The sequence below is a fragment of the Leucopleurus acutus genome (assembly GCF_964270905.1).
Source record: "Leucopleurus acutus genome assembly, chromosome: 21".
Taxonomy (NCBI): Eukaryota; Metazoa; Chordata; class Mammalia; order Artiodactyla; family Delphinidae; genus Leucopleurus; species Leucopleurus acutus.
The window spans coordinates 13029161-13055585 of NC_139163.1; the positions used below are offsets into that span (position 1 = coordinate 13029161).

At 45.6% G+C, this 26425-nt stretch overlaps 2 protein-coding genes across 2 annotated transcripts in view; both read right to left on the reverse strand.

The window, feature by feature from the left end:
• CENPU (centromere protein U) overlaps positions 1-11299 on the reverse strand; it is a gene marked incomplete at its 5' end in the record, with an annotated part of 43756 nt that extends 32457 nt beyond the window's left edge. The window contains 2 exons of the mRNA XM_082863623.1: positions 6966-7038; positions 11275-11299. Coding sequence (XP_082719749.1) covers positions 6966-7038; positions 11275-11299 — 98 coding nt within the window. The remainder of the gene's footprint in view (positions 1-6965; positions 7039-11274) is intronic.
• Positions 10635-26425, reverse strand: part of ACSL1 (acyl-CoA synthetase long chain family member 1) — a 71126-nt gene continuing 55335 nt past the window's right edge. The window contains exons 13-21 of the mRNA XM_082863982.1: positions 25706-25840; positions 24773-24868; positions 23821-23893; positions 21900-21988; positions 20830-20946; positions 13737-13880; positions 12557-12658; positions 12377-12448; positions 10635-12000 (exon numbers count right to left, since the gene is read on the reverse strand). Coding sequence (XP_082720108.1) covers positions 11860-12000; positions 12377-12448; positions 12557-12658; positions 13737-13880; positions 20830-20946; positions 21900-21988; positions 23821-23893; positions 24773-24868; positions 25706-25840 — 969 coding nt within the window. The 3' untranslated portion in view covers positions 10635-11859. The remainder of the gene's footprint in view (positions 12001-12376; positions 12449-12556; positions 12659-13736; positions 13881-20829; positions 20947-21899; positions 21989-23820; positions 23894-24772; positions 24869-25705; positions 25841-26425) is intronic.

The following is a 26425-nucleotide window of genomic DNA, read 5'->3' on the forward strand; positions in this document are numbered from 1 at the left end:
AGCTAGAACTAATAGGACGTGCCACTGGGGTTGTGAAGAAGTAGGGACAGTGCTCAGGACGGGGCGGATGGGGGCAGAAAACACAGGCGTGGAGCCAGCGCGTCTGGAGCCTCGGGGGAACCCGGAGCGGCGCGGGGAAGCTCAGAGGGACTGCAGGACCTACGAGGCGGGTCGTTAAGTAATGGAATATACTTTCATGTTTGGGAAATGAAAAAAAAAAAAAAAACTACTGCTTTTATAATACAAATACAGAAAATAAAGAACTACAAGACATCCTGGATCCTTGGGGTAAACTGAATGGTTAGGTATGGACACTTCCCTGCGGAAATATATCTTCCCTGTGGAGTAGGTTGATCTATATATTAGTTCTATATTTTGGAATTATTAGCTTGATGTTTAATGAAAATATAAATGAGAATACTATTATTTATCTTGTAGGATTACCATGAAGATAAGAGATAAAGAATCTGGGGCTTCCCTGGTGGCACAGTGGTTGAGAGTCCGCCTGCCGATGCAGGGGACACAGGTTCGTGGCCCGGTCCGGGAAGATCCCACATGCCTCGGAGCGGCTGGGCCCGTGAGCCATGTCCACTGGGCCTGCGCTCCGCAACGGGAGAGGCCACAACAGTGAGAGGCCCGCGTACCGCAAAAAAAAAAAAAAAAAAAAAAAGAGATAAAGAATCTGGAGGTTCCTAGACAGATAGAAGGGCTTATCATTTCTTTCTGTGCCTCTTTGCTTTTTTTTCTAGCGAGCTCCTTCTGTTACATGTTCTGTTCAGCGCTGTGTCCACTAGGGGGCAGAGGAAGAATGGGCTGGAGATTGGAAAACGTAACCAGAGACCAGAGCTACTTATCCATGTTCAGACATTGTCAATAATGTTTACCGTCAGTTCAAAGTGGGTTCAAGATTAATAGCACTAGACATCTTAACTGCCTTTGCTCAACTCATTTTCCCCTTCATGTGCAGAATCCTCTTCCATAATTTATCAAATCCATTCCTGTAAGTTTCCGTTAAGGCAAAGAGTGTAATTTTCTATCGTGGGAAAGAAAATCATTTATTTCTTCAATTTTCCGACTTTCTTTTGTAACTTCTTACAGCACCTGCGAATTACTGGGTACACAGTTATAACCCACTAAACTTGGCAGTTCTCATTGGGAAGAAACTAAAGTCGTTATCTGTTTCAAACAGACCAACGGCTTGACATCTACAACTACAACACTGCAAAACAAACTTGAAACATCCCAGGAGGGTGGGGGCGGCCAGGAGGAAAGAGACCTTCCCTTGGATGCCCCCCTTTAAGAAAAAGGGGAAATAAAAATTCAGAAAGGAAGTACTATTCGGTGTCCTTTAAGTTGGAGGGCAGAAAGATTTTTCCATCGGAGCAAACTGCAATGACATTAGCTCCCTCCCCAGGTCATGTGCTTTCCAACACTGCCCGGGCTCTGATACCCGGCTACTAAACTTGTTTGCTCTGTAACTAATGTTCTACTTTTTCCAGACCTAATTGGCACTTCTCCTACCCAAGTTGAGATCACATGGCTAAGTAGGTCGGATCACTACATCCTGACGATGCTGTGTCTCATGTTTCAGATTCCGTTCCCAGCTCCCTGCAGGACTCAGAGGGTCTGGTGCAGGAACCCTGGCAGGAACATTCTAGCAAAATCCAGGATTTCACTAGCCAAAAAAACCCAACTTCCAATCTGTGAAGGGAATAACTTTATAACTTGTACAAGGATCAAAGGAGCACATAAGCGGAGAAAGAGAAAAGAAAATGGAAGAACACCTCAAAGAAAAAGATTTTCTTAAGGAAAAAAGGGACATAAAATTTCTACAGTAGAAACTTGTCTCCATGATTCACTTTCAAGCTCTGGTCAAAAAAGAACTTTCTGGAAAGAGTTTTCATCCTTGTGATGACCTTGCTCACTCAGACATGACTTTCGGGTGGCCTGAGGACACACACAGTTGTGAGGCTGACCTTGTTCAGAACGTTCCCGGCAAGCAGGGTCCTTTCCTCAGGGATCCTTTCTGCTCAGTGAGCAGGGAGGAGGGGGCAGTGGAAGAGCCAGGGACACTTCAGACAAGCTCAGGTCAGACAGGCTTCCCTCTAACCCCAGGTGACACAAAAATCTTCTTCCTAGAGCCTTCTGTAGGAGGAAACGGCTCCCCCCGCCCTCTGGCTGCCACCCTGTACCTCATGATCTAGCTCACTCACCCCGTTGACCTTGTGCCCTGGCATAAAAAGATCGTTATCACCCTACCCCTCCACCTCACACCACTGCCAGCCACAAACATGCTCGACAACTTGTTTCATGGGCTTGGAGAATCGGAGAAGGCTTCCTAGAGGAAGTGACACCTATAATCTCACTGAAATAAAGGACAGGAGCCAGCCACGGGGCGGGGGGGGGGAGTAAGAGAGTGCTCAAGGCAGGGTACATGTGCAAAGGCCCAGGGGCGAGTGAGGGCATCATGCATTCTGGGAGCTAGAATGAGCCCCATATGGTTGAACGAGTCGGGGAGGTGGCCAGAGATGAGGCAGGGGCCCTCCAGTTCCTTGCCCCTCAAAGTGCAATGCTCAGCCGGGAGCTTATTAGAAATGCAGAAGTTCAGGCCTGATTCCAGATTTACTCTCCCCCAGGGGATCTGATGCGCAATCGCATTTGCCAAGCCTTCCTCTAAGTACATTCAGCAGTTCAGGCTTGAGAGCAATAGGCAACATCGACATGATTAAGCAGGTGAATCACATGATTAAGACACATGACTTACAGAAATCATTCTTGCTGCAAAGTGGAGGGAAAGTGGGTGAGTTAGTAGAGACCAAAATCGAAGGCAAGGAGGCGGAGTAAGAGGCTGGCGCGGTTGTCCTGGCAGGAGACGGTGGCCGCCCTGCTTGGGTGGGAGGACTAAGGGATGCAGGGAACTGGGTGGACCTGATGCACAGCTGGGCACGCAGCAGCAGGGGCAGTGGCCGAGCTGCCTGGGGCTGCCCTGGAGTTTCTCCCAAACGCAGGGTCTGGTGACAGCTCCGCCCAGGCAGGGCTGGGCAGCCGGCAGGAGCCCACGGGGTAGGGGCAGCAGTGTCGTGGGTGCGGGGAAGCAATAGACTCGAAAACAAGAGTCCCTCTGTGTCTGCGCACGTGGCCCGACGCAGCACGTGAGCCAACTGGTTCCGCACCCGTGCCAGGAGTGTCGCAGCCGAGCAGGGACTCCAGCGCCCCTGGGCAGCACTGCTGTCGCGCCTGTGATTCACCCTCCAGCTCAGCAAGCCCCGTGCAAAGTAGGAAGCCTGCTCAGGGCTCTTGGGGGAAAATCCAGCAGCCTTCGTATTTAGCAAGGACGATTTGTGTTAGAGAAATGTGACAGCCCAAACGGTCCCCTCCCTAAAAATCTCAGCAAAAGAAAGTGGCTAAGAACTTACATGCAAAATACATTTGTGGGAAAAAAACCTGCTTCCAGGCAAGAGCAGAATCTCTCTGTACCTGAAGAATGGTGCCAAGAAGCAGAATTCACCCAGCAAGACTGCCACCATTCGAGCAAATCAACAGCAAAGGAGTTAAAAGTCAAAAGGAAAATTCTAGATTTCTTTTTACGCCAAATGTATGGATAATAAGGAAGGTGGGTCAGTCTTCCAATTCCTCTTGCTGGGTGAAGGGGTGAGATCAAGATGAACACAGGTCTGAGCACCCACTGTGGGATACAGGAGTGAAAGGCGGCTGGGCAAGGGGGTGGGTGGAAGCGGGCTCGCTCTGCTCAGAGAGGACACAGAAGCTCATGCTCAGTGCTGTGAGCCACAGGAGAGTCCCCTTCAGTCACACGCACAGCCGTGGCCACCGTCCGAAATAACCGTGGAGGGGGTGGAGGCTGGAGGACGGGAGGGATGCTCGGGGCCTGACTGGCTAACAGATCCATCCCTCACCTGTCACGGTGCTGCCAGAGCCTTCTGCCCTCTGTGCACCTGCTCTGCCCAGCAGTTGGGGACAGATGGGCAGCTTCTCTTCTGCTGCTGTGAAAAGCAACAATCACTGGGAATATGGATGAAACACAAAAAGGAAGGTCCAGAGTCCCTGGCATTCACCCTGCCCCTCCTCATAGCTGGACTCAAAGTGCACTGGAGACTGTAACTGCACCCGAGGCGCTAATTAAGAAAACTCATCCAACATGACGACTGGGCCCCTGAGACGCTCAGGGCAGTGGGCATCACGCCATGCAGGGGGAGGGTCAGGAGGGAGGTGGCCCGGACACAGAGGCCCTGGAGTCAGAAAATCCAGTTCAGCCACTTACTAGGACAAGTCAGCCGATCTCTCCAAGCCTCAGTTTTCTCACGCATAACAAGGAGGTGATACTTCAATGAAAAAAAAAAAAAGAAGAGGAAATATTCAGATAGGAGCTCCCTAATTGTTCTGCGTCAATCACCTTGGATCTACCTGTATCTACCCCCGCATTCCCTAGCCCCCTTCCTGTTGCAAGGCAAGAATCATCCTATTGAAATATCCCACCGATCTCTGCACTTGACTGTGGGCTCTAACCCCTCCCGCTCTCCGGACAGCCTTGTTCTCCCCTAGTTTCTGCATCATCATTTTCTGTGATGATAGGTCATCATCATCACATCACATCATAACGCTCTGTATCTCTCATCTTCAAAACCACCACCACCAGCAAAGAAGAGCCAACCTCTCCACCTCCCCTTCTTCTCCAGTTACCATCCATCCACTCATCTGACTTCCTTCACGGCAAAACTTCAAGACAGAGCTGTCCATCCTTCTTCCTGGCTCCTAGGAGTTCAGGCCTCAGCCCACTCCAGCAGGCTGCTGGCTTCCCCACTCCGCTGGACACTCATTGCCAAGGTGGACGCCATTCCCTGCTACAGCAGCACACCACATAACTGGCCCGCCCCTCCCTCCCTTTCTGAAACACTTCTCCCTCTGGGCTTCAGGGATGCCACGTGCTTGGTTCCTACCTTCCTCATGGCAGGTGACTCTCAACCCCCGTTGCTGGCTCCTTCATCAACGCCCCACTGTGGAGGTCCCCAGGGCTCCGTGTGGGGCCGCCTCGATTTCCTATCCAGGTTTCCCGGTCCCCAGGTTGCCTGATTAAAGCCCCTCAGCCTGAAATACCTTTCCTGTGCTGCGGACTTTGCAATCTGTTGTCTCCTGACTCGTCTTCTGAGGCAGTGGCCCCCAACCTTTTTGGCACCAGGGACCGGTGTCCTGGAAGCCGATTTTTCCGTGGACGGGGGAGGGGAGGGGGATGGTTCAGGCTGTAACACGAGCGATGGGGCGTGGCAGATGGAGCTCCGCCCTCCCCCCCACCCGCCGCTCACCTCCTGCTGTGCGGCCCCGCCCCTAACAGGCTGCGGACTGGTGCCGGGGCTTGGGGACCCCTATTCCGAGGTGCAGACTCGTATCTATCTTTATGTGGTTGTCCAGCAGGAACCTCAGATGGAAATTGCCCAAACCCAACCTCTTGATTCCCTTCCCAAAACCATCGCCCCGGGGTCTTCCCGTCTCGGTAGGTAGGGCTCCACCATCCACCCAACGGTGCTCACCCCCGAACCCTCCCTTTTCCTGATTCCCCACGTGACGGGTACCACCTCCAGCTGCTTTCGACTGTCTTCTATCTCCACTGCCACCAACCTGGTTCAGGCTGCCTTACACTAAGCCTGTCCTGACTGGGTTTCCGTGCTTCTCCTCTGATCCCTCTGCAGCCACCAGGAGGGGTTCATTCAGGGAGCGAACTCCTTGTCTCAAAACCCTTCACTGGTTTCCTCCCGAGAAAAATCCAGGTTCCATTCTGGGCTGCAAGGCCTGGTAACCCGCCCTCCTTCTTCTCTAACTGCTTTCGGTTCCACTCTTCCCTGTGCTTACGATGCCGCAGCCGCACTGGCTTCCTTTCAGGGCCTGGACTAGAGTGAGCTTTTTCTCACCTCAGGGCCTTTGCACTCACTGCTTCTGCTATTTGAAACCTCTTTCTCCAAAGCTTTGCAAGGCTGGTTCCTCCTCATTCTTCAGGTTATCACCTCAAGTGTCACCTCCTCAAAGAGACCTTCTCTGACCCCAACACTTAGAATAGGCCCTTGTGGCCCCTCGCCAAGACTCTACGCGTTGTTTTCAAGGCACCCATTGCAATCTGAAGTTGTTCATTTGCTTTCCTGTTTACTGTCCATCTCTCTCGGCTAGAGAGTCAGCTGCCCCAGGGCAAGGATCTTGTCTGCTGTGCTCATTGCTGCGTCCCCATAGCACAGAACTGTGTCTGGCACTTAGCTGATGTTAGACACAGAACTCTGGGTGGATCACCCACCTCACAGGGGTTTTGTGAGCATTAAATGAGAACATAAGTCAGAGTCCAGAATGCTAACCATCACACCATGTAACCCCTCTGAGAATTTAAGAGCGCAGCATAGCTCACCACCCAGAGCGAGCCCACAGCCTCTTAGAGCTGTTACTACCTCCGTAGCTGATGATTCCTAGGATGTCCAAGGGACCTCATGAACATGCCACAGGTCTGTGACCCAGCTCTACACTTACTTTCCTCCTGAAATAGAGCGGCAGGTTCTACCTAACTTTTGGTCCTTGATGGATTTGGGGTTTCCAACATCACAGAGAGCAACCATATTTAATTTTTGATGACCCATGAACCAGTATAAAACTGGGAAGTGGTACTCGCCTCTGCTATGACAAAGAACAATCATTAGGTAGGAATCAAAACCGTTTGGACCAAAGCTTAGAGGCATAACTGCTGGCACCAAGAAACAATCCAATGACACGTTTTGTCAGGAGGTTACTGGCACAGGCAGACAAGAAACCTCCACGGTGTGAAGTTGAAAGCTCAGTGTCCAGAGGCAGACTGCCCAGCTCCAACTCTGTTCAGTGTATGACCCTGACCCAAGTCGTGTGCTTCAATTTCCTCACTGTATGATGGGGACACCAGGGGCATCTGGCTCAGAGGGTTGCAAACATGAAAAGGTCACCTGTGTAAGATGCTCAGAAGAGAGCCTGGTACGTGGCAACACTCAACACATTTTAGTTCTTCTTCATTTTCTTCTTACTCCAAGTAATCTAAAAAGCAGAAGTGAGGCAAAAATACTTTAACTACCAAATGCCAAATAACATTTAAAACAATGTTAAAACAAACTGTTTTGTTTTAAAACAAACTGTTAAAACAAACTGTTTTAACAAACAGTTTTCCTGAGTTTAAAACAAACTGTTTTCCTGAGTTTAGACACAGAGTGAGGGTGTGTCAGAGCTGGACCTGCGGGGAGGGCAAGGTGAACTCTCGGCAGCAGGGTCACTGCTGCCGGATTGAGACAGAGACCCCTGGGCTTGAGGTGTGGTTTTGATTTGGGGGATGGAGTGCCACTGTATATAGTGCACCATGAAAGTTAAGAACTGGAAACAGTGTTTAGGGGTTAATATCCAGAATATATAAAGAACTACTACTGCTCGATAGCAAAAACCAATTTTTAAAATGGGCAAAGGACACATCTCCAAGGAAGATACACAAGTGACCAATAAGCACACGAAAGGATGCTCGATCTCATCAGCATTAGGGAAATGCAAATCTAAACCACAATGGGATACCACTTCACACCCATTAGGATGGGCGTTATCAAAAAAAAAAAAAGAAAACAAAGTAAAGTGAGGATGTGGGGCAACAAAGATCCAATGCAGCCAAAAATAATTAATTAATTAAAAAAAAATGACTTCACCTTCCAATGCAGGGGGTGCGGGTTCGATCCCTGGTTGGGGAGCTAAGATCCCACATGCCTTGTGGCCAAAATCAAAACATAAAAACAGAAGCACTATTGTAACAAATTCAATAAAGACTTTAAAAATGGTCCACATCAAAAAAAAAAAATCTAAAATAACAAAACAGGGTCTTCCCTGGTGACGCAGTGGTTAAGAATCCACCTGCCAATGCAGGGGACACAGGTTCAAGCCCTGGTCTGGGAAGATCCCACATGCCGTGGAGCAACTAAGCCCGTGCGCCACAACTACTGAGCCTGCGCTCTAGAGCCCGCGAACCACAACTACTGAAGCCCACACGCCTAGAGCCCATGCACTGCAACAAGAGAAGTCACCGCAATGAGAAGCCTGCGCACCGCAACAAAGAGTAGCACCCGCTCGCCGCAACTAGAGAAAGACCATGCGCAGCAACAAAGACCCAACGCAGCCAAAAATAAAAAGATAAACAAATTTAAAAAACCCAAAAAACAAAACAAATGAATAAACAAAATGTGGTGTAATTGTTTTTTTTTTTTTTTTTTTCGGTACGCGGGCCTCTCACTGTTGTGGCCTCTCCCGTTGAAGAGCACAGGCTCCGGACATACGGGCCCAGCCGCTCCGCGGCATGTGGGATCTTCCCGGACCAGGGCACAAAGCCGTGTCCCCTGCATCGGCAGGCGGACTCTCAACCACTGCGCCACCAGGGAAGCCCAATGTGGTGTAATTGTACAAATATTATTCAGCTATAAAAAGTGAGAGACAACTCGATGGACCTCGAGGGCATTATGCTAAGTGAAATAAGCCAGACACAGAAGGACAAACACTGTATGATTCACACATATGCGGCACCTAAAGTAGTCAAATTCAGAGACAGCAGAATGGCGGTGGCCAGGGGCTGGGGTGAGGAGGGAATGGGAGTTATTACTTAAATGGGCAGAGTTTCAGTTTTGCAACATGAAAAGTTCTGGAGATGGATGGCGGTGACGGTTGCACAACAGTGTGAATGCACTTAATGCCGCTGAACTGTATGCTTAATAATGATGAAGATGATAAATCTTATGTGTATTTTTCCAGAATTGTTTTTAAAAAGAAAACAAAACAGTGTTTCTATCAATCTCATTACAGAAGCTTGGTTCAAAATTTCAAATATTTGTTCAAATGAGAGTAATTTAACAAACACCCACCAGTTGCTAAGTCCTGTGCTGGGAGCCCAGGGAGGAGACAGAAAGGTCACAGTTCCCGTGAGGGAATGAGAGCAAGAGGGCGCAGGGCAGAGAAAGACACAAGGAACTTGATAACCTAACTAAAGAGGCAGACTGGATGAGGAGGCATTTTTTTTTTTTTTAAGATATTTTGATGTGGACCATTTTTATTTTGAAGTCTTTATTGAATTTGTTACAATATTGCTTCCATTTTTTTAAAAAATTTATTTATTTTTGGCTGTGTTGGGTCTTCGTTGCTGCACGCAGGCTTTCTCTAGTTGCGGCGAGTGGGGGCTACTCTTTGTTGCGGTGTGCGGGCTTCTCACTGCGGTGGCTTCTCTTGTTGCGGAGCACGGGATCTAGAGTGCAGGCTCAGTAGTTGTGGCAAGCGGGCTTCAGTAGTTATGGCTCAGGGGCTCTAGAGCACAGGCTCAGTAGTTGTGGCACACAGGCTTAGTTGCTCCGCGGCATGTGGGATCTTCCCAGACCAGGGCTCGAACCCCTGTCCCCTGCGTTGGCAGGCGGATTCTTAACCACTGCGCCACCAGAGAAGCCCTGCTTCTGTTTTATGTTTTGGTTTTTTGGCCCTGAGGCATGTAGGATCTCAGCTCCCCGACCGGGGCTTGAACCCAAACCCCCTGCACTGGAAGGTGGACCGCCAGGGAAGTCCCATGTATGAGGAATCTTACCAGAGAGGGGGTGCACAGGGCTCGAGCTTTAGAGGAAGAAAGCAGACATCAGCACCCCAAACCCAAGACTGCAGGGAAAGAGGACTGAAAACAGGCTACAGAAAAACTTAGGGGGTGATTAACCAAGACCTCTGGAAAAGAAAATCTTTAAAATGACAGCGTAGAGTAGTGATAGAAGAAAAGAAACAGTCGGCTGCTGTCAATGGGGCACCTTCTCCGACAGTTCCACAGGGAGAGAATGACTCCAGCGAGGCCGAATGAAATCCACCCCAGGACCACCAACTGCAGCGATGCCTCCTGCACTGTTGCTTTCCCCCCGAGAATTTGCACTTTCAAGAATATCCATGTTATTCACACCAAGACTTTCTTCTCTGCAACATAGCAGGGCCGTTGCTGGGAGCTGGCCGGGGCCCCAGCGTCAGCAACTGGAAGTGTCGGGATGACTGCGTCCTAGGAAGCAGACCTGGGAGGGAGGAAAGAACTGGGAGGCTGAGGTCATTCTTGCTCTTCGCTTGTGCACATCAGAGGCCACGCCGAACACGACACCTGATGCAAAAAGGGAGGCTTCACTCACTTGAAATGCAGAAATATTTATTTTGGTTTCCTTCATTGTTTTTGGAAATTCTGTTTTGGTTTATAAAACATAGAAATAGCCAACACTTAAAGCAAACATTCAAAACCCCATTGTGACAAATTATTGACTTCTTGTGCAATTAAGAATGCACATATGAAGCTAGGCTACCAAATAGCGTTATTACAACGACAACTCTTTAGGGCAAACCCTGTTGTGCTTGTATAATACAGGTAGTCACATATCCACAAACAACTGCTTTCAACATATAAATGACAACTAAATTCAGTCACATGTGGCAAAGACTTGCAGTAAAGTGAAATGCTGTTAATTACCCAAATTAACTTAAAAAAAAAAATCCCTTGAGAAGTTAATCCCAGGAAATGAGTTTTCCAGATTCCTATGTCTTAGAATTTTGGCTTGTCAAATACATTTCATAGAAATCAGGTAGCATTATGATAGAAGAGCATTTATTAATTACCATCCATTTCAATAAGTACCCAAGTGTATCTACTCCCTTAATTTTTTTTTTTTTTTTTTTGCGGTACGCGGGCCTCTCACTGCTGTGGCTTCTCCTGTTGCAGAGCACAGGTTCTGGACGCACAGGCTCAGGGGCCATGGCTCACGGGCCCAGCCGCTCCACGGCATGTGGGATCCTCCCGGACCGGGATACGAACCCGTGTCCCCTGCATCGGCAGGCGGACTCTCAACCACTGCGCCACCAGGGAAGCCCCCTTAATATTTTTAAAGACATGCCTTGCCTGAGAGTTTATTCTGGGGAAAAAAAGCCACTTAATCACAACGTACTCTTCTGATATGAAAACCACATTAAAAACCATCACAGACAGAGCGACGGGTTCAGTGAAGATAAAGTGGACAGTTCTTCAGGCGTCACAGTTGAACATGGCTGATCCAGGTCATTGTTTCCTTGTTGAAATGCTTGTCTTCACTGCAGAGTCTAAGGCAGATTTTTTTAATAACCCCTGGGAAGGGATGGAGGGAGGGAATCGGGTCTCGAGAAGAGGGTCGGCGAATATTCTGCTCTGTGGACGCCAGAATCCACCCGCTCTGGTGAGCGGCCATCCATCCATACCTGCGTTGTTCTGAGTTAGGTCCATCCTCTGCTCCAACAGGAGTGACAGGGGTTAATCAGAAGGGTCACATGAGATGGGGAGGGGACGGTGGCAGGGATTAAAAAAAACCCTCTGGTCCATTTGCAACCTCCTGCAGCTGGGACAGTTCTTGTTTATAAGGGACGGTTCCCTCCAGTGCACGGTACTCTTCAGAGCAGCAGACACCTGCAGAATTTGCAGCAAGTAGCAGACATCTCAGAAATAGCAAAGTCCTAACCACTTGGTTAGCAAAAAAGGGAGACAAGTTTTCACCCTCTTTTTAAACTGAGGAAGTTGTAAATAACTTAGCACATTTATAGTTTCCCCTTTACAATTTTTTTAAGGCTCATTTTGGAAATTATGTATCACCGTGAACATGGTCTGCAATCGACGTGACCATAAGGCAGTGTTCCATTCCCTCTAAGCTTCCTGTGATGAGAATCTGAACGCACGAGGCAGACAAGGACGCTCCTTCCCTACTTGCTGTTGTCAAAACTACCCACTGAGGCCACGGGCGGGAGAAGACCGCGGAGGCATGCGGCCTCTTCCCAACTTCCTTCCTCGCATTAGATTTTGATGGTGGAATAAAGTTCATCGATCTGTGACCTGAAATACTTCCGAAGCTCTGGCCTTTTAGCCTTCATCGTTGGGGTCAGAAGGCCGTTGTCGACAGAGAATAATTCAGGGTGGAGACTAATACCTTTGACCTGCAAAGAAACCAGGCAGTCAAAGGAGGAAAGGGGCACGGAGGCCACCTGAGTCTAAAAAGCACTTAAGCTTCCCAAGGGATAAAGACCCTTCTGGGTGACTCAAGCCAGCCTCTCAGGCCAGGTCCCGCTGCACTGTCTCAACAAAGGGCAGTGGCCTGTTGTCAGTACAGAATCAGGACTGTAGCCTGACCTCCAGGAAGAGAATTCACACCCTTGGTTACAAAAATCCCCTCCCCTACCAAACCACTCCACTATCCCTTCCGCACAGATGTCTTTACGTCACCTCATCCTCTTCTATAATATATTCACAAAAAGCATCCTCCAGTCAAAACCCCGTTTTGCAGGAATTCATACACTTGGATGCAAGTCTTACCTGTTCAAATGGTTTTAGGCCAGCATCCTTCCCAAGTCTCACCATGTCTTCCAGAACAGCTTTTTGGACACCCTAATAAGGCAAGAAAAGTAAGATCCTTACTCCCGTGGCAGGAGTCCCTGAACTTTGCACTTAATGCAAAGGGCGGGTCAGAAGTAGGCTGCACACTTCGGAACCTACCTTGCTTCTGCACAGCTCTTCAAAGGAGCCTTCAAAGCCTCGCTTCCGGGCCCAGGGACCTAGCGTCTCAATATCTGGTACCACAATTGCTATGAGAAATGCCTTTAACAGAGACAAGTAAGTTATTAACGGGCTTGATCCAGATGCTCTAAAATTGTGGTTCTTTATTATCTGCAGCCTGGGCCCCTGGGAGAATCTGATGGGAGTTACAGATCCTCTTTTCAGAGCATGTTACCAGCCCCAGAGTCTGTGGGGCCCAGGTTAACTCCTGCCTCTGAAATATAGACAGCATTGGGGATTTTACAATAAATGTTTTAAAACAACCACTGGAAATCAAAACCTAATAAAACCCTAATTTTTACTTACTCATATATATTTTAAAAAATAAAACAGGGTCAAATAAGCAAACAAGGGGATAGATATCAGATAACTGCTTTATAAAAAGAGAAAATGTATGCAGATTCATTTAGAAAAAACTCTAATCCCTCATTCTTTACAATTTAGAGACAATGAAACTGAATAAAAATTAGAGGCATGGGTATGATTCCAGGTCGAAGAAAAATAGGTTCACTTTCTTGTAAGAAAATATTCTTCCAAAATTATTTGAAAATTTCAAGATTTGTAGAAATATTAACCCTCAGGAAACCAGACACCCTTCTCTTCCTTCCCACCATCTGTCCAAAATTTTAGCAAATGATGTCTCATTGCAATACTGATGTTGGTTTTCGACTTTAAGATATGTTGGCTCACAACCACCATTTGCTCAAAAATGACGTAGGAGACATATCATAACAAGTTGGGTTTAATATGTTTGAAAATTCTAAACTTTCCTATAACCTGCATATCAATATTTCCCCTCATAATTAAATTAGAAGCTTATTTTACCCACTCCCTTGGTATCCTTATCCAACTTCCCTTGGTAATATGAAATTAAAGAGAAAAAAACTTTTCTGGATAAGAATTGCCAAGAATAAGAGGTACAAATTTCCAGTTACAAAATAGATGAGAAAAGAAAGAAACGCCAAGCAGTAAAAACCAGTAACGTGTTGATAACATTCCAGCACATCAGACATGAAAGTCAACTCACACCCATCGCAAACTTCCCATCACACTGAAAGGCCCTGGACTTCTAGGCCCGGGCCAGGCCGGCCACAGAATTCACGGCTGGGGCAGTGCGTACCTGCAAGCTCTCTCCGTGGACAAACACCTGAGCGACAGGCTCACTTCGCTGGTAGATGTTTTCAATCTTCTCCGGAGCTATGTACTCTCCTTGTGCCAGTTTAAAGATGTGCTTTTTCCTGTCAATGATCTTCAAGGTGCCATTCTGTTTGGAGGGCGGGGAGCGGCCTGTGAGCAGGTCTGGCAGCTGCATTCCCCCCAGCAGCAGGCATTTCCTGTACACTATCATTTAATCCTAATAACCTCTGGCAGGGGTCAGCTGTTAACCCATTTTGCAGAGAGGCAAACTGAGGCTTAGAGAGATTATGTAACCTCCCCCAGGCCACTGAGCAGAGTAGAGAGACAGAGAAGGGACTTGGGAGCCCCCCTCACTCCCAGCCAACCAGAGCACCCCACTTGCTCCCTTCAGCTCAGCAAGTTTCACTTTGTCTCATAGCTGAATCGGCCGCTCGATGGGGTAAAGGTCCTCGAGAGCTGAGACGCGCTCATCCTCCCACAGGGCTCTGCGCAGAGCAGGGGCTGCAGAGGCAGCAGCTCACTTCCCTCTGTCCCTGTTCCAGGGCGGGGGCAGGAGGGGGCTGTCAGCTGCCCCCATGATGACTGTGGGGACATGAGAATCTCCAGACCAGACTCGCCAAATGCCAGTAGCTCCCACCTCCCCATCTCCCGTAAACAAACCCCATCCCCACCCGAGGCCACTCTCTCGCTTCGGAGGGTCATCCACTGGAAAGTTCTCTCAGCCCACATCAGTTTTCCTCCGTTTCCAAAGGGAGCCGACTGAGGTCCAGGGAGATTATGAGATGTGCTCCTTAGAGCCATATTCAGAATTAGAACGGATACTTCATCCCTCCTGAGTCTGGAAAGAGGGACTTAATTTATTTCTAAATAGCCTGGGTGGACTTGCCTGCTGGTCCAGTGGGTAAGATTCCAAGCTGCCAATGTAGGGGGTCTGGGTTCAATCCCTGGTGGGGGAACTAAATCCTGTATGCATGCCACAACTGAGAGTCCACATGCTGCAACTAAAGATCCCACATGCTGCAACTAAGACCCAGCGTAGCCAAAATAAATCAATAATAAATAAATAAATAAATATTAAGAAAAAGAAAAAAAAGAACCACGATGAAGTACCATAATGACTATGAAAAAACTAAATAGCTTGGGTACTCTGAAATTAATTGGGGGGGTATTCTTCAAAACAATAAAAATTTCGGAGTATAAAGCACCATAAAAGAGGGCAGACAGCAGAAGCAAGAAGAACTACAGTCCTGCAACTGGTGGAACAAACACCACATTCACAGAAAGACAGACAAGATGAAAAGGCAGAGGGCTATGTATCAGATGAAGGAACAAGATAAAACCCCAGAAAAACAACTAAATGAAGTGGAGACAGGCAACCTTCCAGAAAAAGAATTCAGAATAATGATAGTGAAGATGATCCAGGACCTTGGAAAAAGAACAGAGGCAAAGATTGAGAAGATGCAAGACATGTTTAACAAAGACCTAGAAGAATTAAAGAACAAACACCTAGAAGAATTAAAGAACAAACAAAGATGAACAATACAATAACTGAAATGAAAAATACACTAGAAGGAATCAACAGCAGAATAACTGAGGCAGAAGATAAGTGACCTGGAAGACAGAATGGTGGAATTCACTGCTGCGGAACAGAATAAAGAAAAAAGGCTGAAAAGAAATGAAGACAGCCTAAGAGACCTCTGGGACAACATTAAACGCAACAACATTTGCATTACAGGGGTCCCAGAAGGAGAAGAGAGAGAGAAAGGACCAGAGAAAATATTTGCAGAGATTATAGTCGAAAACTTCCCTAACATGGGAAAGGAAATAGCCACCCAAGTCCAGGAAGGGCAGCGAGTCCCATACGGGATAAACCCAGGAGAAACACGCCGAGACACATAGTAATCAAATTGGCAAAAATTAAAGACAAAGAAAAATTTTTGAAAGCAGCAAGGGAAAAACGACAAATAACATACAAGGGAACTCCCATAAGGTTAACAGATGTTTTCTCAGCAGAAATTCTATAAGCCAGAAGGGAGTGGCATGATATACTTAAAGTGATGAAAGGGAAGAACCTACAACCAAGATCACTCTACCTGGCAAGGATCTCATTGCGATTTGATGGAGAAATCAAAAGCTTTACAGACAAGCAAAAGCTAAGAGAATTCAGCACCACCAAACCAGCTCTACAACAAATGCTAAAGAAACTTCTCTAAGTGGGAAACACAAGAGAAGAAAAGGACCTACAAAAACAAACCCAAAACAATTAAAAAAATGGTCATAGGAACATACATATCGATAATTACCTTAAACGTGAATGGATTAAATGCTCCAACCAAAAGACTCAGGCTCGCTGAATGGATACAAAAACAAGACCAGTATATATGTTGTGTACAAGAGACCCACTTCAGACCTAGGGACACATACAGACTGAAAGTGAGGGGATGGAAAAAGATATTCCATGCAAATGGAAATCAAAAGAAAGCTGGAGGGCTTCCCTGGTGGTGAAGTGGTTGAGAGTCGGCCTGCTGATGCAGGGGACACGGGTTCGTGCCCCGGTCCGGGAAGATCCCACATGCCACAGAGCGGCTAGGCCCGTGAGTCATGGCCACTGAGCCTGTGCGTCCGGAGCCTGTGCTCTGCAACGGGAGAGGCCACAACAGTGAGAGGCCCGCGTACAACAACAACAAAAAAGAAAGCTGGAATAGCAATACTCATATCGGATAAAATAGACTTTAAAATAAAGAATGTTACAAGAGACAAGGAAGGACACTACATAATGATCAAGGGATCAATCCAAGAAGAAGATATAACAATTATAAATATATATGCACCCAACATAGGAGCACCTCAATACATAAGGCAACTGCTAACAGCTGAAAAAGAGGAAATCGACAGTAACACAATAATAGTGGGGGACTTTAACACCTTACTTACACCAATGGACAGATCATTAAAAATGAAAATTAATAAGGAAACAAAAGCTTTAAATTACACAGTAGACTAGATAGATTTAATTGATATTTATAGGACATTCCATCCAAAAGCAGCAGATTACACTTTCTTCTCAAGTGCGCACGGAACATTCTCCAGGATAGATTACATCTTGGGTCACAAATCAAGCCTCAGTAAATTTAAGAAAACTGAAATCATATTAAGCACCTTTTCAGACCACAATGCTATGAGATTAGAAATGAATTACAGGGAAAAAAACGTAAAATACACAAACATATGGAGGCTAAACACTCCGTTACTAAATAACAAAGATATCACTGAAGAAATCAAAGAGGAAATCAAAAAATACCTAGACACAAATGACAATGAAAACACGACCATCCAAAACCTGTGGGATGCAGCAAAAGCAGTTCTAAGAGGGAAGTTTACAGCTATACTAGCCTACCTCAAGAAACAAGAAAAATCTCAAATAAACAATCTAACCTTATACCTAAAGGAACCAGAGAAAGAAGAACGAACAAAACCCAAAGTTAGCAGAAATCATAAAGATCAGAGCAGAAATAAATGAAATAGAAACAAAGAAAACAATAGCAAAGATCAGTAAAACTAAAAGCTGGTTCTTTGAGAAGATAAACAGAATTGATAAACCATTAGCCAGACTCATCAGGAAAAAGAGGGAGAGGACTCAAATAAATAAAATTAGAAATGAAAAAGGAGAAGTTACAACAGACACCACAGAAATACAAAGCATCCTAAGAGACTACTACAAGCAACTCTATGCCAATAAAATAGACAACCTGGAAGAAAATGGACAAATTCTTAGAAAGGTATAAGCTTCTAAGACTGAACCAGGAAGAAAAAGAAAATAGGAACAGTCCAATCACAAGTAATGAAATTGAAACTGTGATTAAAAATTTTCCAAACAAAAGTCCAGGACCAGATGGCTTCACAGGTGAATTCTACCAAACATTTAGAGAAGAGCTAACACCCATCCTTCTAAAACTCTTCTAAAAAATTGCAGAGGAAGGAACACTCCCAAACTCATTCTATGGGGCCACCATCACCCTGATACCAAAACCAGACAAAGATAGTACAAAAAAAGAAAATTACAGACCAATATCAGTGATGAATATAGATGCAAAAATCGTCAACAAAATACTAGCAAACAGAATCCAACAACACATTAAAAGGATCATACACCATGATCAAGTGGGATTTATCCCAGGGATGCAAGGATTCTTCAATATATGCAAATCAATCAATGTGATACACCATATGAACAAGATGAAGAAGAAAAACCATATGATCATCTCAATCGACACAGAAAAAGCTTTTGACAAAATTCAACACCCATTTATGATAAAAACTCTCCAGGAAGTGGGCATAGAGGGAACCTACCTCAACATAATAAAGGCCATATATGACAAACCCACAGCAACATCATTCTCAATGGTGAAAAGCTGAAATAATTTCCTCTAAGATCAGGAACAAGGCAAGGATGTCCACTCTCACCACTACTATTCAACATGGTTTTGGAAGTCCTAGCCACGGCAATCAGAGAAGAAAAAGAAATAAAAGGAATACAAATTGGAGAAGAAGAAGAAAAACTGTGACTGTTTGCAGGTGACATGATACTATACATAGAGAATCCTAAAGATGCCACCAGAAAACTACTAGAGCCAATCAATGAGTTTGGTAAAGCTGCAGGATACAAAATTAATGCACAGAAATCTCTTGCATTCCTATACACTAATGATGAAAAATCTGAAAGAGAAATTAAGGAAACACTCCCATTTACCACTGCAACAAAGAGAATAAAATACCTAGGAATAAACCTACTTAGGGAGACAAAAGACCTGTATGCAGAAAACTATAAGACACTGATGAAAGAAATTTAAAATGGTACCAACAGATGGAGAGATATACCATGTTCTGGGACTGGAAGAATCAATACTGTGAAAATGACTATACTACCCAAAGCAATCTACAGATTCAATGCAATCCCTGTCAAATTACCAATGGCATTTTTTACGGAACTAAAACAAAAATCTTAAAATTTGTATGGAGACACAAAAGACCCCGAATAGCCAAAGCAGTCTTGAAGGAAAAAAACGGAGCTGGAGGAATCAGACTCCCTGACTTCAGACTACACTACAAAGCTACAGTAATCAAGACAATATGGTACTGGCACAAAAACAGAAACACAGATCAATGGAACAAGATAGAAAGCCCAGAGGTAAACCCATGCACCTATGGTCAACTAATCTATGACAAAGGAGGCATGGATATACAATTGAGAAAAGACAGTCTTTTCAATAAGTGGTGCCGGGAAAACTGGACAGCTACCTGTAAAAGAATGAAATTAGAACACTCCCTAACACCATACACAAAAATAAACTCAAAATGGATTAGAGACCTAAATGTAAGATTGGACACTATAAAACTCTTAGAGGAAAACATAGGAAGAACACTCTTTGACATAAATCTCAGCAAGATCTTTTTTGATCCACCTCCTAGAGTAATGGAAATAAAAACAAAAATAAACAAATGGGACCTAATTAAACTTAAAAGCTTTTGCACAGCAAAGGAAACCATAAACAAGACGAAAAGACAACCCTCAGAATGGGAGAAAATATTTGCAAACGAATCAACGGACAAAGGATTAATCTCCAAAATATATAAATAGCTCATGCAGCTCAATGTTAAAAAAACAAACAACCCAATCCAAAAATGGGCAGAAGACCTAAATAGACATTTCTCCGAAGAAGACATACAGATGGCCAAGAAGCACGTGAAAAGCTGCTCAACATCACTAATTATTACAGAAATGCAAATCAAAACTACAATGAGGTATCACCTCACACCAGTTAGAATGGGCATCATCAGAAAATCTACAAACAACAAATGCTGGAGAGGGTGTGAAGAAAAGGGAAGCCTCTTGCACTGTTGGTGGGAATGTAAACTGACACAGCCACTATGGAGAACAGTATGGAGCTTCCTTAAAAAACTAAAAATAGAATTACCATATGATCCAGCAATCCCACTGCTGGGCATATACCCTGAGAAAACCATAATTCAAAAAGGCACATGCACCCCAATGTTCACTGCAGCACTATTTACAATAGCCAGGTCATGGAAGCAACCTAAATGCCCATCGACAGACGAATGGATAAAGATGTGGCACATATATACAATGGAATATTACTCAGCCATAAAAAGGAACGAAATTGGGTCATTTGTTGAGATGTGGATGGACCTAGAGACTGTCATACAGAGTGAAGTAAGTCAGAAAGAGAAAAACAAATATCATATATTAATGCATATATGTGGAACCTAGAAAAATGGTACAGATGAACCGGTTTGCAGGGCAGAAATTGAGACACAGATGTAGAGAACAAACATAGGGACACCAAGGGGGGAAAGTGATGGTGGGGGGATGGTGGTGTGATGCATTGGGAGATTGGGATTGACATGTATACACTGATGTGTATAAAATTGATGACTAATAAGAACCTGCTCTATAAAAAAATAAAATTAAAAAATTAAAAAAAAAAGTTCTAAACTAATGTTCCACAACAAGCAAAAGTGGTGAAACCTACAGCTCGGCTTTTTGCACAAGCATCTCACTCCCAAGACGGACTCTGTATTTCTCTACAGTAAACGGTTCTGAGGCTAAGTTCAAAGGGATGGCCTGATCCTCTAAGTACTTATCCTGTTTTTACTGAGATGACAATGCTAAGAAACATGTGTGTTCACAAATTTTCGCCTGTCGTACATGCCTGGCAGCCTATGCAGTGCCCCCAGACCTTAACTAAGGCCTCAACATCAAGGCACAGCAGTGAAATGTGAAAAGCCAGACACAGTGTCTCTGGATTTCAAGCCGGAAGCAGCAACCGGAAAGGATGTCAAGCATCAAAACCAAACATATTTGCTGCCGTTAAAGTGAAAATGCTACACGAGGATGCTAAGTATAAGCCTGTTTCCTGCAGAAGACGGAAGGGTCTACGCTCCACCACTCGGTGAGGAGAAAGGGGAGGGAAAGTTAGGGTGCCACTGCGACGTGGGGTTTTTTCTTCCCTACGGTGGAACAAAAGGGTCTGTGAACAAGGGAGGGGACCACTTACTGGTAACCACTTTCCAATGTCCCCTGTGTGCAACCAGCCGTCTTTATCCAGAGCTTCTGCTGTGTTTGTTGGGTCCTTTAAGTAGCCTTGAAATACATTAGCCCCTTTCACACACACCTGAGGGGAAAAGATCGGGAGGGAGGCGTGGGAGTTGGAAGAAGGTGGATGAAAGGTACAAACATCCAGTTATAAGATAAATAAGGACCAGGGGTGTCATGTACAGCATGGCAACTACAGTTAGCACAGCCATATGGAAGATTTTAAAGTTGTTAAGAGAGCAGATATTAAAGAGTTCTCATCACAAGGGAAAAAAACACATTTCTTCTTTTTTTTGTATCTATATGAGAGGATGGATGTTTACTAAAGTTGCTGCGGTGATCATTTCACAATATATGCGAGTCAAATCATGATGCTGTACACCTTAAACTCACACCGTGCTAGATGTCAATTATATCTCAACAAAACTGGAGGGGGAAAAAGATGATCTGTTAAGAGCACTGACTGGGGCTTCTCCAGAGAAAACTCGTGTGTGTGTGTGTGTGTGTGTGTGTGTGTGTGTGTGTGTGTGTGTCTCCCAGAGCTACCAGAGCCCCGCTGGCATCGTGGCAGCACCTCCAATCCCCCACTTCCCTTCCATAATGGCCTTGGCTGTAGTCAAGTTCCAGGGCTCACGCTCACCCTAGGCTCTGGATCAGAGCTTCTGGAAAATCCCAAAGGGGGTGAAATCCCAAAGCAATTTGGCCTTCCTTCCTCTAGCCAGTAGCTCACTAACAGGCATGGAGGGCAATTAGCAGACAGGAAGCCGCGGCCCAGGACTTCAGGCCCTGGAGCCTCTGTACCCTCCTGGGCCCTCGGCCCCATCGTGGCTGGCGGCAGAAGGCAGGCATTAGAGCCCCCCACCTCCCTACCCGCCCTGCGAGTTAGGCATAAATGTACCGTCAAAAAGAAGCCTGTGTGACTCAGGGTCACCAGCAACACCAGGCTCAGTGGCTTTACGTGCTGTGGTGCTGAGAGGTGGCTGGTTACTGGAGGAGCCCGCAGTGAGGGGGTGACTGCGGGATTTCACTCACCTCGCCCTCGCCCTTGGCAGCCATGTAATTCATTTCTTCCACATCGACAAGCTTTATAATGTTGCAAGGCATTGGGGCACCAACATGGCCTGTATATCAAATAAAAGATGATCACTCCTACCGTGACTACATATCCTTAGGACAGATCACTTTTATCACAAACAAGCCCACTCACGATGAGAACAGAGGGTATAAACCTCTGGTTTCGGCAATCACAGCCTGTCTCCCCCTGGTAAATTACAGAGTTTATTCCTAGAAAAGAGACAAAAACAGTCCAATGTCTCCTAGGGAGCTTTCCCAAGTCTGATGCTCCAAATTATTTTTCAAAGTATAAATGACCTGGCTGCTCATTTTCAGGGTTTCTTTGAACACCTGGAAGCAGGTTTCCTGAAACTTTCACCTGGTTCCCATGATCTGAGGGCCCTGCTCTCCCTCATACAGAGGTCATGTCCCCGTTCTCTACAAGAACAGACCTTGACGGGTCAGATGGTTCTAACTAATACGGCCTTATTCCCTTGATTATAAACGAACATGTTTTACATGTAAGTTTATGAAGACAGGACAGGGATTCTTTTCACAACTCACTTAACTCTCTTGCCAAACAGTGCTAGGACTGGGTTCTTTTCCCAAAACAAAAGTAACAGATATTAGATTAAGTTTTAAGAGTATCACAAGTCATTCTTCCTATGTTCTGATAATTTTAGCTTAAAGAAATCACTATTCAAATTCTCTAGCCGGTAAGGCACCAGGAGTTAAAAATTAAACAAACAGGGACTTCCCTGGTGGCGCAGTGGTTAAGAATTCACCTGCCAATGCAGAGGACACGGGTTCGATTCCTGGTCCGGGAAGATTCCACATACCACGGAGCAACTAAGCCCGTGTGCCACAACTACTGAGCCTGTGCTCTAGAGCATGTGAGCCACAACTACTGAGCCCATGTGCCACCACTACTGAAGCTCATGTGCCTAGAGCCCATGCTCCACAACAAGAGAAGCCACTGCAATGAGAAGTCCACGCACAGCAACGAAGAGTAGCCCCTGCTCGCCACAACTAGAGAAAGCCCACACGCAGCAACGAAGACCCAACACAGCCAAAAATAAATAAGTAAATAAATTTATTAAAAAAAATATTAAACAAACACCATGAAAAAGGTTCACAGACTGTTAGTGCCAATCGCAGCAGAATTATGCTACTAGAAAGTGCTTGATACTAGAATCTATGTCATTAGATGCTCATATGTGTAAAACAGCAAACAAATCACAGAGTTTATTTATCAGTGTAGAATACACTGCTGGCGTGGGACAGGGGAAAGCACAGGAGTCTTGTGGTCAGACCTGGGTTGGAATCCTGGCTCCAAAACATAAAGCTGTGTAAATTCTTATACATTACTGACATGCTTTTTAGCCAACAATCAATCATGTCCTCGCAGAGGTAACAGGGCTTCTCTCACAGGGGTGCTGGGATGAAGCGCATATAATATGCATCATAAACTCCTGAGGCAGAACCTCAGGCAGGACAGTTTGTCCTCCCCTGTTTTTTCCTTTGGGGACAAAGGACTTGTGTTTATTTCTGTCTGGAGTCTCTGGAAATTTAATTAAAATTTACCAGCAAATAATTAGGCCCCAATCAATTCCTGGAAAGCTCTGTTGGGCCAAACATTCTGAACCTGGTATAAAGAACACCATCTCTAGATGTGACCTTCAGGATCTACGTAAGTCTCTGTTGCCACCCACCCAGGTTGACAGTCAGAGCCTCAAAGTCACATCCCACTCTGCCACAGGGCCCCCTGGTTTCCAAGATTGTTGACCCCAAGGCCTAATCATCAGAGACACAGCACTTGTTTAAGTTGGTTTATTAACCCAATTCCAGTCATTCCAATGCCAAAAGTAAGATCCCGATAAGGAAAGTCCTGCCATCATACCTGCGGTCCAGTCCCCAGGCACAGTCAGGCAGCACCCAGCAGTGCACTCGGTCTGTCCATAGCCTTCGTAGAACTGGGTCACCAAGAGGTGGGACAGGAAGAGAGGGGGACAGTCACACCTCTGCTGGAAGTGCTCAGTAACTAAGTTCCTCTAGCTCGTTTGGTAACCTCAGCCCATACACTACAACACGCTTTATTACAGCACCCAACGTATTCACCCACGTAGGAGACAATGTCATTCACAGGTCACGCCGTGCACCACCTGCCCAGGGACTCACTCGCTCCGTCGGCTCCGCTACTTATCACCCAGTCTCTGCTGGCTCCCCCTCCCCCTTAAGAAAGGGTCTCTGCATGCTTTGCAGGTCGCCTTATCACTTACTGCCAATCCCCATGCCCTCACACCTGATCTAAAGGCATCTTCTGTGCCTCACCCTAGAGAAAATTACCCAGTGGTAGACACAAATGCATATTCTGCCTGGGGTAAAAGATATATACAGGCACACTTCATTTTATTCGCTTTGCAGATACTGCATTTCTTACAAATTGAAGGTTTGTGGCAACGCTGCGTTGTCAGATGACGGTTAGCAATAAAGTATTTTTAAATTAAGATCTACACATTGCTTTTTAGACATAATACTATTGCACACTTAACAGACTACAGACTAGTGTAAACATTACTTTTATCTGCACCAGGAACCCAAAAAGTTCACTGACTGGCTTTACTGCGATATTGGCTTTGTTGCAACATTGGCTTTATTGCAGTGATCTGGAACTGAACCTGCTGTATCTCCGAGGTGTGCCTATACCCCTTTCTCCAAGCAACCTAGGAATAACATGATCTTCCAAACAACAATACGGCACATGGAGGAGAAGAAGAGTGCCTTTTGGAAAGCAGACTCCTGGGCAGGACTCGGTCCGAGACCAGGGGTGGGTGCGGAGGGAGGCGCCTCACCTGGCAGCCCAGCGCCGCTCTCAGGAAGGTCAGCACGGTGGCGGACACGGGCGCTGCTCCTGTGATCATCAGCCGTACTTTTCCTCCCAGGCTCGACTTGCAAGGCAGGGAGAGGGGAGAGGGTGAGGGGCAAGTGACTGGAAGGTGGCGGGCTTCTCAAAGATTCCTTCTTGGAACCCCGATACTCTAATCCACCAGCTCCTTGTCTGCAGGCTGCACAGAACTCACTGCGCCCAACGACGCACAGGCACCCCAAGGGGGACACCTGACTGGAGTTTGGTTCCACCCGAAACCACTCCATTCACTCTCAACAGGTGTGGAAAATAAAGCAACACCTCTATACCTGCAGGTGTTTTAAGGAATTAGAACAAGAGTGTCGTGGGTTTATGGCAACCACCACCTTCTGGGGGACATAATACTATTCCATATTCTTTATCACTCATGCCTAAAAAAATACCTCAAGAGTTCCAGAACGGTAAAACAAAATGGAGAATCAGAAAGGCTACGCTACCTGATTCCTTTTCTGCCCTGGATAGCTAAACACTGTTCAGATTTATCTTGGACACTGAGGTTTTGCTAATGGCTTTGTCCTTAGTTTTTAGAAATGTGCCAGAAATTCTCCCTCTCACCTTCTCTTTTAAAAACAGTCCTCACACAATATAGGGGTAGGGGATTAAGAGGTACAAACTATTAGGTATAAAATAAGCTACCAGGATATATTGCACAACATGGGGAATATCGCCAATATTTTATAATAACTATAAATGGAGTATAATCTTTAGAAATTGTGAATTACTATATTGTACACCTGTAACTTATATAATATTGTACATCAACTATACTTCAATTGAAAAAAAAAAAAGAGCCCTCACAGAAAGTTTGAAAGGCAAAGGCGTTTACATGACAAATAACCATTGTGAGTCAATGTGCTACCTGTATTTTGTGGAAGATCAACTTATCCCACAGGCTGTTGTTTCTGATGATGCCACTGCGAAGCTCGGCTTCTTTCCTCCTGGAGGCAAAGTCCAACAGCCATCGCTTCAGCGTGGTGTTTGCCTGAGCAAAAATCTAATAAGTCAAGAAGCAAGAAGGTTTCACAATAAGTAGGATGGCGAGACACTAAGAAGTCAGATAATAACAAGTGTCAGTGAAAATGTAGAGAAATTGGAACCCTCATACACTGCTTGTGGGAATGTAAAATGGTGCAGCTGCTTTAGAAAACAGACCGGCAGTTCCTCAGTTAAACACAGAGTTACTGTACGACTAGCAATTCCGCTCCTAGGCACATACCTGAGAGAATGAAAACACATGTCCACACAGCCTCTTGCCCGTGAATGGTCACAGCAGCATTATTCATAATAGCCAAAAAGCAGAAACAACCCAAATGCCCATCAATGGATGGATGGATAAATAAAACGTGTTGTATCCATGCAGTGGAATATTATTTGGCCATTAAAAGGAATGAAGTATGGATGCATGCTATGACATGGATGGACCTTGAAAGCATACTAAGCAAAAGAAGCCAGCAACAAAAGAATATTGCATGATTCCATTCGCATGAAAATCCAGAATAGGGGAATCTATAGATTCAGGAAGTAGATGAGTTTTTTGGGTGGTGGAGGGAGGTAGCAGGGTGGAGGATGATACCACATC